The 15,518-nt window shown below is 58.8% G+C and overlaps 1 protein-coding gene across 1 annotated transcript in view; it reads right to left on the minus strand.

Moving 5' to 3' along the window:
- Nucleotides 1-2,708: 2,708 nt before the first annotated feature.
- Nucleotides 2,709-15,518, minus strand: part of LOC144954451 (solute carrier family 12 member 5-like) — an 84,676-nt gene continuing 71,866 nt past the window's right edge. Inside the window, exons 21-23 of the mRNA XM_078884953.1 lie at nt 14,202-14,216; nt 4,450-4,583; nt 2,709-3,293 (exon numbers count right to left, since the gene is read on the minus strand). Of these exons, the coding sequence (XP_078741079.1) occupies nt 3,202-3,293; nt 4,450-4,583; nt 14,202-14,216 (241 nt within the window). The 3' untranslated portion in view covers nt 2,709-3,201. The remainder of the gene's footprint in view (nt 3,294-4,449; nt 4,584-14,201; nt 14,217-15,518) is intronic.

The following is a 15,518-nucleotide window of genomic DNA, read 5'->3' on the forward strand; positions in this document are numbered from 1 at the left end:
TGCGACTGAGTGACTGTGTGACTGTGCGACTGTGTGACTGTGTGACTGTGTGACTGTGTGACTGAGTGACTGAGTGACTGTGCGACTGAGTGACTGTGTGACTGTGCGACTGTGTGACTGTGTGACTGTGTGACTGAGTGACTGTGTGACTGAGTGACTGAGTGGCTGTGTGGCTGTGTGACTGACTGTGCGACTGAGTGACTGTGTGACTGAGTGACTGAGTGACTGTGTGACTGAGTGACTGTGTGACTGACTGTGTGACTGAGTGACTGCGTGACTGTGTGACTGAGTGACTGTGTGACTGAGTGACTGTGTGACTGTGTGACTGAGTGACTGTGTGGGTGACTGAGTGACTGACTGACTGAGTGACTGACTGTGTGACTGTGTGACTGTGTGACTGTGTGACTGAGTGACTGTGTGACTGAGTGACTGTGTGACTGAGTGACTGAGTGGCTGTGTGGCTGTGTGACTGACTGTGTGACTGTGCGACTGTGCGACTGAGTGACTGAGTGACTGTGTGACTGAGTGACTGAGTGACTGTGTGACTGTGTGACTGAGTGACTGTGTGACTGTGTGACTGAGTGACTGTGTGGGTGACTGAGTGACTGACTGACTGAGTGACTGACTGACTGAGTGACTGACTGTGTGACTGTGTGACTGTGTGACTGTGTGACTGAGTGACTGTGTGACTGAGTGACTGTGTGACTGAGTGACTGAGTGGCTGTGTGGCTGTGTGACTGACTGTGTGACTGTGCGACTGTGCGACTGAGTGACTGAGTGACTGTGTGACTGAGTGACTGAGTGACTGTGTGACTGTGTGACTGAGTGACTGTGTGATTGTGTGACTGACTGAGTGACTGTGTGACTGACTGTGTGACTGAGTGGCTGTGTGGCTGTGTGTCTGTGTGACTGTGTGACTGTGTGACTGAGTGACTGTGTGACTGAGTGACTGTGTGACTGTGTGACTGAGTCACTGAGTGACTGACTGAGTGACTGTGTGACTGAGTGATTGACTGTGTGACTGTGTGTGTGACTGAGTGACTGACTGACTGTGTGACTGTGTGACTGAGTGACTGTGTGGCTGTAAGACTGTGTGACTGTGTGACTGACTGAGTGACTGAGTGACTGACTGAGTGACTGTGTGACTGACTGTGTGTGTGTCTGTGTGACTGTGCGTCTGTGCGTCCGAGCGGCTGATCACGAGTAGATGGTGATGACCTCCCGTCCACCGCCACGCACCAACAGGACTCGCTCCAGTGTGACTGAGTGACTGTGTGACTGTGTGACTGTGTGACTGTGTGACTGTGTGACTGTGTGACTGTGTGACTGTGTGACTGTGTGACTGAGTGACTGAGTGACTGAGTGACTGTGCGACTGAGTGACTGTGCGACTGTGTGACTGTGTGACTGTGTGACTGAGTGACTGTGTGACTGAGTGACTGAGTGACTGTGTGACTGAGTGACTGAGTGACTGTGTGACTGTGCGACTGAGTGACTGAGTGACTGTGTGACTGTGCGACTGAGTGACTGTGTGACTGTGCGACTGAGTGACTGTGTGACTGTGTGACTGTGTGACTGTGTGACTGAGTGACTGTGTGACTGAGTGACTGTGTGACTGAGTGACTGAGTGGCTGTGTGACTGTGCGACTGAGTGACTGACTGTGTGAATGAGTGACTGTGTGACTGTGTGACTGAGTGACTGAGTGACTGAGTGACTGAGTGACTGTGTGACTGAGTGACTGAGTGACTGAGTGACTGTGTGACTGTGCGACTGTGCGACTGAGTGACTGAGTGACTGAGTGACTGTGTGACTGTGCGACTGAGTGACTGTGACTGTGCGACTGAGCGACTGAGTGACTGAGTGACTGTGCGACTGAGTGACTGTGCGACTGTGCGACTGAGTGACTGTGTGACTGTGCGACTGTGTGACTGTGTGACTGTGTGACTGAGTGACTGAGTGACTGTGCGACTGAGTGACTGTGTGACTGTGCGACTGTGTGACTGTGTGACTGTGTGACTGTGTGACTGAGTGACTGTGTGACTGAGTGACTGAGTGGCTGTGTGGCTGTGTGACTGACTGTGCGACTGAGTGACTGTGTGACTGAGTGACTGAGTGACTGTGTGACTGAGTGACTGTGTGACTGACTGTGTGACTGAGTGACTGCGTGACTGTGTGACTGAGTGACTGTGTGACTGAGTGACTGTGTGACTGTGTGACTGAGTGACTGTGTGGGTGACTGAGTGACTGACTGACTGAGTGACTGACTGACTGAGTGACTGACTGTGTGACTGTGTGACTGTGTGACTGTGTGACTGTGTGACTGAGTGACTGTGTGACTGAGTGACTGTGTGACTGAGTGACTGAGTGGCTGTGTGGCTGTGTGACTGACTGTGTGACTGTGCGACTGTGCGACTGAGTGACTGAGTGACTGTGTGACTGAGTGACTGAGTGACTGTGTGACTGTGTGACTGAGTGACTGTGTGATTGTGTGACTGACTGAGTGACTGTGTGACTGACTGTGTGACTGAGTGGCTGTGTGGCTGTGTGTCTGTGTGACTGTGTGACTGTGTGACTGAGTGACTGTGTGACTGAGTGACTGTGTGACTGTGTGACTGAGTCACTGAGTGACTGACTGAGTGACTGTGTGACTGAGTGATTGACTGTGTGACTGTGTGTGTGACTGAGTGACTGACTGACTGTGTGACTGAGTGACTGTGTGGCTGTAAGACTGTGTGACTGTGTGACTGACTGAGTGACTGAGTGACTGACTGAGTGACTGTGTGACTGACTGTGTGTGTGTCTGTGTGACTGTGCGTCTGTGCGTCCGAGCGGCTGATCACGAGTAGATGGTGATGACCTCCCGTCCACCGCCACGCACCAACAGGACTCGCTCCAGTGTGACTGAGTGACTGTGTGACTGTGTGACTGTGTGACTGTGTGACTGTGTGACTGTGTGACTGTGTGACTGAGTGACTGTGTGACTGAGTGACTGAGTGGCTGTGTGGCTGTGTGTCTGTCTGACTGTGTGACTGTGTGACTGAGTGACTGAGTGACTGTGTGACTGAGTGGCTGTGTGGCTGTGTGTCTGTCTGACTGAGTGACTGAGTGACTGTGTGTGTGACTGAGTGACTGTGTGACTGACTGAGTGACTGTGTGACTGACTGACTGAGTGACTGTGTGACTGTGCGTCCGAGCGGCTGATCATGAGTAGATGGTGATGACCTCCCGTCCACCGCCACGCACCAACAGGACTCGCTCCAGTCCCTCGGTGAGCACCTCCAAGAACTCCATGTCTGGCGGGGCCGTCAAGGGGCCACAACCACAACAACCACCACCAACACAACCACAACAACCACCACCACCACAACCAACACAACCACCGCAACAAGCACAACAACCACCACCAACACAACCACAACAACCACCACCACCACAACCAACACAACCACCGCAACAAGCACAACAACCACCACCAACACAACCACAACAACCACCACCACCACAACCAACACAACCACCGCAACAAGCACAAAAACCACCACCACAACCACAACAACCGCCACCACCACAGCCACTAACACAATCACCACCAACACAGCGGGTGAGCGAGCGATCGAGTGAGCGAGTGAGTGAGCGAGCGAGTGGGTGAGCGAGCGATCGAGCGAGCGAGTGGGTGAGCGAGCGATCGAGCGAGCGAGCGAGCGGGTGAGGAGCGAGCGAGTGGGTGAGCGAGAGATCGAGCAAGCGAGCGAGTGGGTGAGCGGGCGAGCGAGTGGGTGAGCGAGCGAGCGAGTGGGTGGGTGAGCGGGCGAGCGAGTGGGTGAGCGAGTGATCGGGTGAGCGAGCGAGTGGGTGAGCGGGCGAGTGGGTGAGCGAGCGAGCGAGTGGGTGGGTGAGCAGGCGAGCGAGTGGGTGAGCGAGCGATCGAGCGAGCGAGCGAGCGAGTGGGTGAGCGGGTGAGCGAGTGGGTGAGTGAGCGAGCGAGTGGGTGGGTGAGCGGGCGAGCGAGTGGGTGAGCGAGCGAGCGATCGAGCGAGCGAGCGAGTGGGTGAGCGGCGAGCGAGCGAGTGGGTGAGCGAGCGAGCGATTGAGCGAGCGAGCGAGTGGGTGAGCGGGCGAGCGAGTGGGTGAGCGAGCGATCGAGCGAGCGAGTGGGTGAGCAGGCGAGCGAGTGGGTGAGCGGGCGAGCGAGCGAGCGGGTGAGCTGGCGAGCGAGCGAGCGAGTGGGTGAGCGAGCGAGCGAGCGAGCGAGTGGGTGAGCGAGCGAGCGAGCGAGCGAGTGGGCGAGCGGGCGAGCGAGTGGGTGAGCGGGCGAGCGAGTGGATGAGCGGGCGAGCGAGCGAGCTGGTGAGTGAGTGGGTGAGCGAGCGAGCGAGCGAGGTGGTGAGGACCAGGTGGTGAGGACCAGGTGGTGAGGACCAGGGTGAGGACCAGGTGGAGGGTGGATACAGTCCTCGTCCCCGTGCGCGTTGCGAGGGGGCCCCGGCATGTTGAGCAGGACGAGGCGAGCGCCCTGCGAGCGCCCCACGATGGCCTCGTTGAGGCGCACGGCAGTGTGCATGCGGCGCACGTTGGCGCGGTCACTGGGGGGGGAGGGGGGGGAGGGGGAGAGGGGGATGGGAGAGGGGGAGGAGAGGGGGAGGAGAGGGGGGAGAGGGGGAGAAGGGGGACAGAGAGGGGAGGGGGGGGGGAGAAGGGGAGCAGAGGGAAGGAGGAGAGAGGGGAGAAGGGAGAGGGGGGAGTGGGGAGAAGGGGGGTGGGGGGGAGGGGAGAGAAGGGGGAGGGGGGAGAAGGGGGGGGGAGAAGGGGGGGGGGAGAAGGGAGAGGGGGGAGGGGAGGGGGAGGTGAGAGGGAGGGGGAGGGGGAGGGGGGAGGGTGAGGAGGAGGGAGGGGGAGGGGAGACGGGGGAGAGGGGAGAGAGGGGGGGGGAGAAGGGGGAGGGGGTGAGTGGGGGAGTGGGGAGGGGGAGAGGGGAGGGGGGAGTGAGGGGGGGGGGATTGGGGGAGAAGGGGGAGGGGGTGAGTGGGGGAGTGGGGAGGGGGAGAGGGGAGGGGGGAATGAGGGGGAGGGGGGAATGAGGGGGGGAGAGGGGAGGGGGAGAGGGGAGAAGGGGGGGGGATTGGGGGGAGAAGGGGGGAGGGGTCACAGCGACACACGTGCCGGGTAACACATAGATGCCTCGTGCCACCATCATCCTGTGTGACACCACGTGACTCCCCCCCCCCCCCTCTCCCTCCCTCCCCCCCCTCCCCCCCCCCCTCTCCCCTCCCCCCCCCCTCTCCCTCCCCCCCTCTCCCTCCCCCCCTCTCCCCTCCCCCCCCTCTCCCTCGTGGAGATGGAGCGAGGGGAGCGAGATATCTGATCCTGAGAGCGATGGGAACGAGCGTGGAGATGGAGCGGAGGGAGCGAGGGATCCGATCCTGAGAGCGATGGGAACCAGCGTGGAGAGATGGAGCGAGGGAGCGAGATATCTGATCCTGAGAGCGATGGGAACGAGCGTGGAGATGGAGCGGAGGGAGCGAGGGATCCGATCCTGAGAGCGATGGGAACCAGCGTGGAGATGGAGCGAGGGGAGCGAGATATCTGATCCTGAGAGCGATGGGAACGAGCGTGGAGATGGAGCGGAGGGAGCGAGGGATCCGATCCTGAGAGCGATGGGAACCAGCGTGGAGATGGAGCGAGGGAGCGAGGGATCCGATCCTGAGAGCGATGGAACCAGCGTGGAGATGGAGCGAGGGATCCGATCCTGAGAGCGATGGGAACCAGCGTGGAGATGGAGCGAGGGAGCGAGGGATCCGATCCTGAGAGCAATGGGAACCAGCGTGGAGATGGAACGAGGGAGCGAGAGATCCGATCCTGAGAGCGATGGGAACCAGTGTGGAGATGGAGCGAGGGGAGCGAGGGATCCGATCCTGAGAGCGATGGGAACCAGCGTGGAGATGGAGCGAGGGGAGCGAGGGATCCGATCCTGAGAGCGATGGGAACCAGTGTGGAGATGGAGCGAGGGAGCGACGGATCCGATCCTGAGAGCGATGGGAACCAGTGTGGAGATGGAGCGAGGGGAGCGACGGATCCGATCCTGAGAGCGATGGGAACCAGCGTGGAGATGGAGCGAAGGGAGCGAGGGAATCCGATCCTGAGAGCGATGGGAACCAGTGTGGAGATGGAGCGAGGGGAAGCGACGGATCCGATCCTGAGAGCGATGGGAACCAGCGTGGAGATGGAGCGAGGGGAGCGAGGGATCCAATCCTGAGAGCGATGGGAACCAGCGTGGAGATGGAGCGAAGGGAGCGAGGGATCCGATCCTGAGAGCGATGGGAACCAGCATGGAGATGGAGCGAATGGGAGCGAGGGAAACCGATCCTGAGAGCGATGGGAACCAGCGTGGAGATGGAGCGAGGGATCCGATCCTGAGAGCGATGGGAACCAGCGTGGAGATGGAGCGAGGGATCCGATCCTGAGAGCGATGGGAACCAGCGTGGAGATGGAGCGAGGGAGCGAGGGAATCCGATCCTGAGAGCGATGGGAACCAGCGTGGAGATGGAGCGAGGGATCTGATCCTGAGAGCGATGGGAACCAGCGTGGAGATGGAGCGAGGGATCCGATCCCTGAGAGCGATGGGAACCAGTGTGGAGATGGAGCGAGGGGAGCGAGGGGATCCGATCCTGAGAGCGATGGGAACCACCGTGGAGATGGAGCGAGGGATCCGATCCTGAGAGCGATGGGAACCAGCGTGGAGATGGAGCGAGGGATCCGATCCTGAGAGCGATGGGAACCAGCGTGGAGATGGAGCGAGGGATCCGATCCTGAGAGCGATGGGAACCAGCGTGGAGATGGAGCGAGGGAACCGATCCTGAGAGCGATGGAACCAGCGTGGAGATGGAGCGAGGGAGCGAGGGATCCGATCCTGAGAGCGATGGGAACCAGCGTGGAGATGGAGCGAGGGGAGCGAGGGATCCGATCCTGAGAGCGATGGGAACCAGCATGGAGATGGAGCGAGGGAGCGAGGGATCCGATCCTGAGAGCGATGGGAACCAGCGTGGAGATGGAGCGAGGGATCCGATCCTGAGAGCGATGGGAACCACCGTGGAGATGGAGCGAGGGAACCGATCCTGAGAGCGATGGGAACCAGCGTGGAGATGGAGCGAGGGAGCGAGAGATCTGATCCTGAGAGCGATGGGAACCAGTGTGGAGATGGAGCGAAGGGGAGCGAGGGAACCGATCCTGAGAGCGATGGGAACCAGTGTGGAGATGGAGCGAAGGGAGCGAGAGATCTGATCCTGAGAGCGATGGGAACCAGTGTGGAGATGGAGCGAAGGGAGCGAGGGAACCGATCCTGAGAGCGATGGGAACCAGTGTGGAGATGGAGCGAGGGAGCGAGAGATCTGATCCTGAGAGCGATGGGAACCAGTGTGGAGATGGAGCGAAGGGAGCGAGGGAACCGATCCTGAGAGCGATGGGAACCAGTGTGGAGATGGAGCGAAGGGAGCGAGGGAACCGATCCTGAGAGCGATGGGAACCAGTGTGGAGATGGAGCGAGGGGAGCGAGGGATCCGATCCTGAGAGCGATGGGAACCAGCGTGGAGATGGAGCGAGGGGAGCGAGGGATCCGATCCTGAGAGCGATGGGAACCAGCGTGGAGATGGAGCGAGGGGAGCGAGGGATCCGATCCTGAGAGCGATGGGAACCAGCGTGGAGATGGAGCGAGGGGAGCGAGGGATCCGATCCTGAGAGCGATGGGAACCAGCGTGGAGATGGAGCGAGGGATCCGATCCTGAGAGCGATGGGAACCAGCGTGGAGATGGAGCGAGGGATCCGATCCTGAGAGCGATGGGAACCAGCGTGGAGATGGAGCGAGGGGAGCGAGGGATCCGATCCTGAGAGCGATGGGAACCAGCGTGGAGATGGAGCGAGGGATCCGATCCTGAGAGCGATGGGAACCAGCGTGGAGATGGAGCGAGGGATCCGATCCTGAGAGCGATGGGAACCACCGTGGAGATGGAGCGAGGGAACCGATCCTGAGAGCGATGGGAACCAGCGTGGAGATGGAGCGAGGGGAGCGAGAGATCTGATCCTGAGAGCGATGGGAACCAGTGTGGAGATGGAGCGAAGGGAGCGAGGGAACCGATCCTGAGAGCGATGGGAACCAGTGTGGAGATGGAGCGAAGGGAGCGAGAGATCTGATCCTGAGAGCGATGGGAACCAGTGTGGAGATGGAGCGAAGGGAGCGAGGGAACCGATCCTGAGAGCGATGGGAACCAGTGTGGAGATGGAGCGAGGGAGCGAGAGATCTGATCCTGAGAGCGATGGGAACCAGTGTGGAGATGGAGCGAAGGGAGCGAGGGAACCGATCCTGAGAGCGATGGGAACCAGTGTGGAGATGGAGCGAAGGGAGCGAGGGAACCGATCCTGAGAGCGATGGGAACCAGTGTGGAGATGGAGCGAGGGGAGCGAGGGATCCGATCCTGAGAGCGATGGGAACCAGCGTGGAGATGGAGCGAGGGGAGCGAGGGATCCGATCCTGAGAGCGATGGGAACCAGCGTGGAGATGGAGCGAGGGGAGCGAGGGATCCGATCCTGAGAGCGATGGGAACCAGCGTGGAGATGGAGCGAGGGGAGCGAGGGATCCGATCCTGAGAGCGATGGGAACCAGCGTGGAGATGGAGCGAGGGATCCGATCCTGAGAGCGATGGGAACCAGCGTGGAGATGGAGCGAGGGATCCGATCCTGAGAGCGATGGGAACCAGCGTGGAGATGGAGCGAGGGGAGCGAGGGATCCGATCCTGAGAGCGATGGGAACCAGCGTGGAGATGGAGCGAGGGATCCGATCCTGAGAGCGATGGGAACCAGCGTGGAGATGGAGCGAGGGATCCGATCCTGAGAGCGATGGGAACCAGTGTGGAGATGGAGCGAGGGGAGCGAGGGATCCGATCCTGAGAGCGATGGGAACCACCGTGGAGATGGAGCGAGGGATCCGATCCTGAGAGCGATGGGAACCAGCGTGGAGATGGAGCGAGGGATCCGATCCTGAGAGCGATGGGAACCAGCGTGGAGATGGAGCGAGGGATCCGATCCTGAGAGCGATGGGAACCAGCGTGGAGATGGAGCGAGGGAACCGATCCTGAGAGCGATGGGAACCAGCGTGGAGATGGAGCGAGGGGAGCGAGGGATCCGATCCTGAGAGCGATGGGAACCAGCGTGGAGATGGAGCGAGGGGAGCGAGGGATCCGATCCTGAGAGCGATGGGAACCAGCGTGGAGATGGAGCGAGGGGAGCGAGGGATCCGATCCTGAGAGCGATGGGAACCAGCGTGGAGATGGAGCGAGGGATCCGATCCTGAGAGCGATGGGAACCAGCGTGGAGATGGAGCGAGGGAACCGATCCTGAGAGCGATGGGAACCAGCGTGGAGATGGAGCGAAGGGAGCGAGGGATCCGATCCTGAGAGCGATGGGAACCAGCGTGGAGATGGAGCGGAGGGAGCGAGGGATCCGATCCTGAGAGCGATGGGAACCAGCGTGGAGATGGAGCGGAGGGAGCGAGGGATCCGATCCTGAGAGCGATGGGAACCAGTGTGGAGATGGAGCGAGGGAGCGAGAGATCTGATCCTGAGAGCGATGGGAACCAGTGTGGAGATGGAGCGAGGGAGCGAGGGATCCGATCCTGAGAGCGATGGGAACCAGCGTGGAGATGGAGCGAGGGAGCGAGGGATCTGATCCTGAGAGCGATGGGAACCAGTGTGGAGATGGAGCGAGGGAGCGAGGGATCTGATCCTGAGAGTGATGGGAACCAGTGTGGCGATGGAGCGAGGGGAGCGAGGGAACCGATCCTGAGAGCGATGGGAACCAGCGTGGAGATGGAGCGAGGGAGCGAGGGATCCGATCCTGAGAGCGATGGGAACCAGTGTGGAGATGGAGCGAGGGGAGCGAGGGAACCGATCCTGAGAGCGATGGGAACCAGCGTGGAGATGGAGCGAGGGGAGCGAGGGATCTGATCCTGAGAGCGATGGGAACCAGCGTGGAGATGGAGCGAGGGGAGCGAGGGATCCGATCCTGAGAGCGATGGGAACCAGCGTGGAGATGGAGCGAGGGGAACCAGCGTGGAGATGGAGCGAGGGGAGCGAGGGATCCGATCCTGAGAGCGATGGGAACCAGCGTGGAGATGGAGCGAGGGGAGCGAGGGATCCAATCCTGAGAGCGATGGGAACCAGCGTGGAGATGGAGCGAGGGGAGCGAGGGATCCGATCCTGAGAGCGATGGGAACCAGCGTGGAGATGGAGCGAGGGATCCGATCCTGAGAGCGATGGGAACCAGCGTGGAGATGGAGCGAGGGAACCGATCCTGAGAGCGATGGGAACCAGCGTGGAGATGGAGCGAAGGGAGCGAGGGATCCGATCCTGAGAGCGATGGGAACCAGCGTGGAGATGGAGCGAGGGGAGCGAGGGAACCGATCCTGAGAGCGATGGGAACCAGCGTGGAGATGGAGCGAGGGGAGCGAGGGATCTGATCCTGAGAGCGATGGGAACCAGCATGGAGATGGAGCGAGGGATCCGATCCTGAGAGCGATGGGAACCAGCGTGGAGATGGAGCGAGGGAGCGAGGGATCCGATCCTGAGAGCGATGGGAACCAGCGTGGAGATGGAGCGAGGGATCCGATCCTGAGAGCGATGGGAACCAGCGTGGAGATGGAGCGAGGGATCTGATCCTGAGAGCGATGGGAACCAGCGTGGAGATGGAGCGAGGGATCCGATCCTGAGAGCGATGGGAACCAGTGTGGAGATGGAGCGAGGGGAGCGAGGGATCCGATCCTGAGAGCGATGGGAACCACCGTGGAGATGGAGCGAGGGAACCGATCCTGAGAGCGATGGGAACCACCGTGGAGATGGAGCGAGGGATCCGATCCTGAGAGCGATGGGAACCAGTGTGGAGATGGAGCGAGGGATCCGATCCTGAGAGCGATGGGAACCAGCATGGAGATGGAGCGAGGGGGCGATTCATTATCTGAACCAGGAGCGGTTCAGATAATGAATCGTCGCTGGTGTTGGCAGTGAGCGGGAATCGAACCCGTGTCGCCGGGTTCATAGCGCAGCGCGCTAACCACTACACCCACCACTCCCCACACACACAGACACACACACACAGACATAGACACACAGACACACACAGACACACACATAGACACAGACACACACACAGACACACACACACACACAGACACACACACAGACATAGACACACACAGACATAGACACACACACAGACATAGACACACACACAGACATAGACACACACACACATAGACACACACACATACAGACACACACACACAGACATAGACACACACACACACAGACACACACACAGACACACACACAGACATAGACACACACAGACATAGACACACACACAGACATAGACACACACACAGACACACACACAGACACACACACAGACACACAGACACACACACACACACATAGACACAGACACACATAGACACACACACACACACACAGACAGACACACACACACACAAAACAAAGATACAAAGATCCCCCGTGTAGCCGTAGCAGACTGTAGGGGCAAGTGCTGTTAGCGAGTAGCACCTATGAAGGCCGGCACGGCACACGAGGGGGTGGGGTGGCCAGCACCACGCCCGGCCGCCTTTGTCTCCCCAGTGGCGATGTTTACACACCGCACCGGGTACTCATTTGAGGCCGAGTCGACCTAGGGGAGGCCCAGGACCGGTTCAGATAATCGTCACTGGTGTTGGCAGTGAGCGGGAATCGAACCCGTGTCGCCGGGTTCATAGCGCAGCGCGCTAACCACTACACCCACCACTCCCCCTACACTATCGCTCCCCACACACACACACATAGACACACACTCACATAGACACACACACACACACATAGACACACACACACACACATAGACACACACACACACATAGACACACACACACAGACACACACTCATACACAAACATAGATACACTCACACACATACACACACATAGACACACACACGCACACACAGACACACACACACACACACATAGACACACACACGCACATATACACACACACATAGACACACACACACAGACACACACTCATACACACACATAGATACACTCACACACATACACACACACACACACATAGACACACACACACAGACACACACACAGACACACACACACATAGACGCACACACGCACATATACACACAGACACACACATAGACACACTCACAGACACACACACAGACACACACACACATAGACGCACACACGCACACACACACACACATAGACACACACACGCACACATACACACAGACACACACACACACACACATAGACACACACACACACACATAGACACACACACACATAGACACACATAGACACACACACACACATAGACACAGACACATAGACACACACACATAGACACACACACACACACACATAGACACACACACACACACATAGACACACACACACATAGACACACATAGACACACACACACACATAGACACAGACACATAGACACACACACATAGACACACACACACACACATAGACACACACACACATAGACACACACACAGACACACACACATCGACACACACATACACACACACACATAGACACACACACACAGACACACACACATAGACAGTGGTTGAGCGGGTGGTGAGTGAGTGAGTGGGTGAGCGAGTGAGTGAGCGAGTGGGTGAGCGAGTGAGTGAGCGAGTGATGAGCGAGTGATGAGTGAGTGAGCGGGTGAGCGAGTGGTGAGCGAGTGAGTGAGTGGGTGAGTGAGCGGGTGAGTAAGTGAGTGGGTGAGTGGTTGAGCGGGTGGTGAGTGAGTAAGTGGGTAAGCGAGTGATGAGCGAGTGGTGAGTGAGCGAGTGGTGAGTGGGTGAGCGAGTGGTGAGTGAGTGAGCGAGTGGTGGGTGAGTGAGCTGGTGGTGAGTGAGTGAATGGGTGAGCGAGTGAGTGAGTGAGTGAGTGAGCGAGTGAACGAGTGAGTGAGTGGGTGAGTCAGTGGGTGAGCTGGTGGTGAGTGAGTGAGTGAGTGTGTGGGTGAGCGAGTGAACGAGTGAACGAGTGGTGAGTGGATGAGTGAGCGAGTGAGTGGTGAGTGCGTGAGTGAGTGGGTGAGTGAGTGGATGAGTGACTGAGTGGGTGAACGAGTGGGTGAGCGAGCAGGTGGTGAGTGAGTGGTGAGTGAGTGAGTGTGTGGGTGAGCGAGTGGGTGAGCGAGTGGGTGAGCGAGTGAACGAGTGAACGAGTGGTGAGTGGATGAGTGAGCGAGTGAGTGGTGAGTGCGTGAGTGAGTGGGTGAGTGAGTGGATGAGTGACTGAGTGGGTGAACGAGTGGGTGAGCGAGCAGGTGGTGAGTGAGTGGTGAGTGAGTGAGTGTGTGGGTGAGCGAGTGGGTGAGCGAGTGGGTGAGCGAGTGGGTGAGCGAGTGAACGAGTGAACGAGTGGTGAGTGGATGAGTGAGCGAGTGAGTGGTGAGTGAGTGAGTGAGTGTGTGGGTGAGCGAGTGAACGAGTGGGTGAGCGAGCAGGTGGTGAGTGAGTGGTGAGTGAGTGAGTGTGTGGGTGAGCGAGTGAACGAGTGAACGAGTGGTGAGTGGATGAGTGAGCGAGTGAGTGGTGAGTGCGTGAGTGAGTGGGTGAGTGAGTGGATGAGTGACTGAGTGGGTGAACGAGTGGGTGAGCGAGCAGGTGGCGAGTGAGTGGTGAGTGAGTGAGTGTGTGGGTGAGCGAGTGGGTGAGCGAGTGGGTGAGCGAGTGGGTGAGCGAGTGAACTAGTGAACGAGTGGTGAGTGGATGAGTGAGCGAGTGAGTGAGTGAGTGTGTGGGTGAGCGAGTGAACGAGTGGGTGAGCGAGCAGGTGGTGAGTGAGTGGTGAGTGAGTGAGTGTGTGGGTGAGCGAGTGGGTGAGCGAGTGGGTGAGCGAGTGAACTAGTGAACGAGTGGTGAGTGGATGAGTGAGCGAGTGAGTGGTGAGTGAGTGAGTGTGTGGGTGAGTGAGTGGGTGGGTGAGTGGATGAGTGAGCGAGTGAGCGAGTGAGTGTGTGGGTGAGCGAGTGAACGAGTGGGTGAGCGAGCAGGTGGTGAGTGAGTGGTGAGTGAGTGAGTGTGTGGGTGAGCGAGTGGGTGAGCGAGTGTGGGACTCACAGGTTCTCCCACTCGCTGCAGCGGTGCGGGCAGCAGTGCGAGACAAAGAGCAACAGTCAAGCCGCACCTCGCCGCCTCCAGATGTCTGCTGGGTCACGTGTCACTCCACGTGTCACTCCGTGTGTTTGTGTCACTGTGTGTGTCACTGCGTGTGTCACTGCGTATGTGTGTCACTGCGTGTGTCACTGTGTGTGTCACTGCGTGTGTCACTGTGTGTGTCACTGCGTGTGTCACTGTGTGTGTCACTGTGTGTCACTGTCCCTGGAGCTGAGTCTGCCTGGAGCTGAGTCTGTGTGGAGCTCTGCCTGGAGCTGAGTCTGCCTGGAGCTGAGTCTGCCTGTGTGGAGCTCTGCCTGGAGCTGAGTCTGAGTGGATCTCTGTCTGGAGCTGAGTCTGTGTGGATCTCTGCCTGAGTCTGTGTGGATCTCTGCCTGGAGCTGAGTCTGTGTGGATCTCTGCCTGGAGCTGAGTCTGTGTGGATCTCTGCCTGGAGCTGAGTCTGAGTGGATCTCTGCCTGAGTCTGTGTGAATCTCTGCCTGGAGCTGAGTCTGTGTGGATCTGTCCCTGAGTCTGTGTGGATCTCTGCCTGGAGCTGAGTCTGTGTGGATCTCTGCCTGGAGCTGAGTCTGTGTGGATCTCTGCCTGGAGCTGAGTCTGTGTGGATCTCTCCCTGAGTCTGTGTGGATCTCTGCCTGGAGCTGAGTCTGAGTGGATCTCTCCCTGAGTCTGAGTGGATCTCTGCCTGGAGCTGAGTCTGAGTGGATCTCTCCCTGAGTCTGTGTGGATCTCTGCCTGGAGCTGAGTCTGTGTGGATCTCTCCCTGAGTCTGTGTGGATCTCTGCCTGGAGCTGAGTCTGAGTGGATCTCTGCCTGGAGCTGAGTCTGAGTGGATCTCTGCCTGGAGCTGAGTCTGTGTGGATCTCTGCCTGGAGCTGAGTCTGTGTGGATCTCTGCCTGGAGCTGAGTCTGAGTGGATCGCTGCCTGGAGCTGAGTCTGTGTGGATCTCTGCCTGGAGCTGAGTCTGTGTGGATCTCTGCCTGGAGCTGAGTCTGTGTGGATCTCTGCCTGGAGCTGAGTCTGAGTGGATCGCTGCCTGGAGCTGAGTCTGTGTGGATCTCTGCCTGGAGCTGAGTCTGTGTGGATCTGTCCCTGAGTCTGTGTGGATCTCTGCCTGGAGCTGAGTCTGAGTGGATCGCTGCCTGGAGCTGAGTCTGTGTGGATCTGTCCCTGAGTCTGTGTGGATCTCTGCCTGGAGCTGAGTCTGTGTGGATCTGTCCCTGAGTCTGTGTGGATCTCTGCCTGGAGCTGAGTCTGT

The sequence above is a fragment of the Lampetra fluviatilis genome, unplaced genomic scaffold (genome assembly GCF_964198595.1).
Source record: "Lampetra fluviatilis unplaced genomic scaffold, kcLamFluv1.1 SCAFFOLD_385, whole genome shotgun sequence".
NCBI lineage: Eukaryota > Metazoa > Chordata > Hyperoartia > Petromyzontiformes > Petromyzontidae > Lampetra > Lampetra fluviatilis.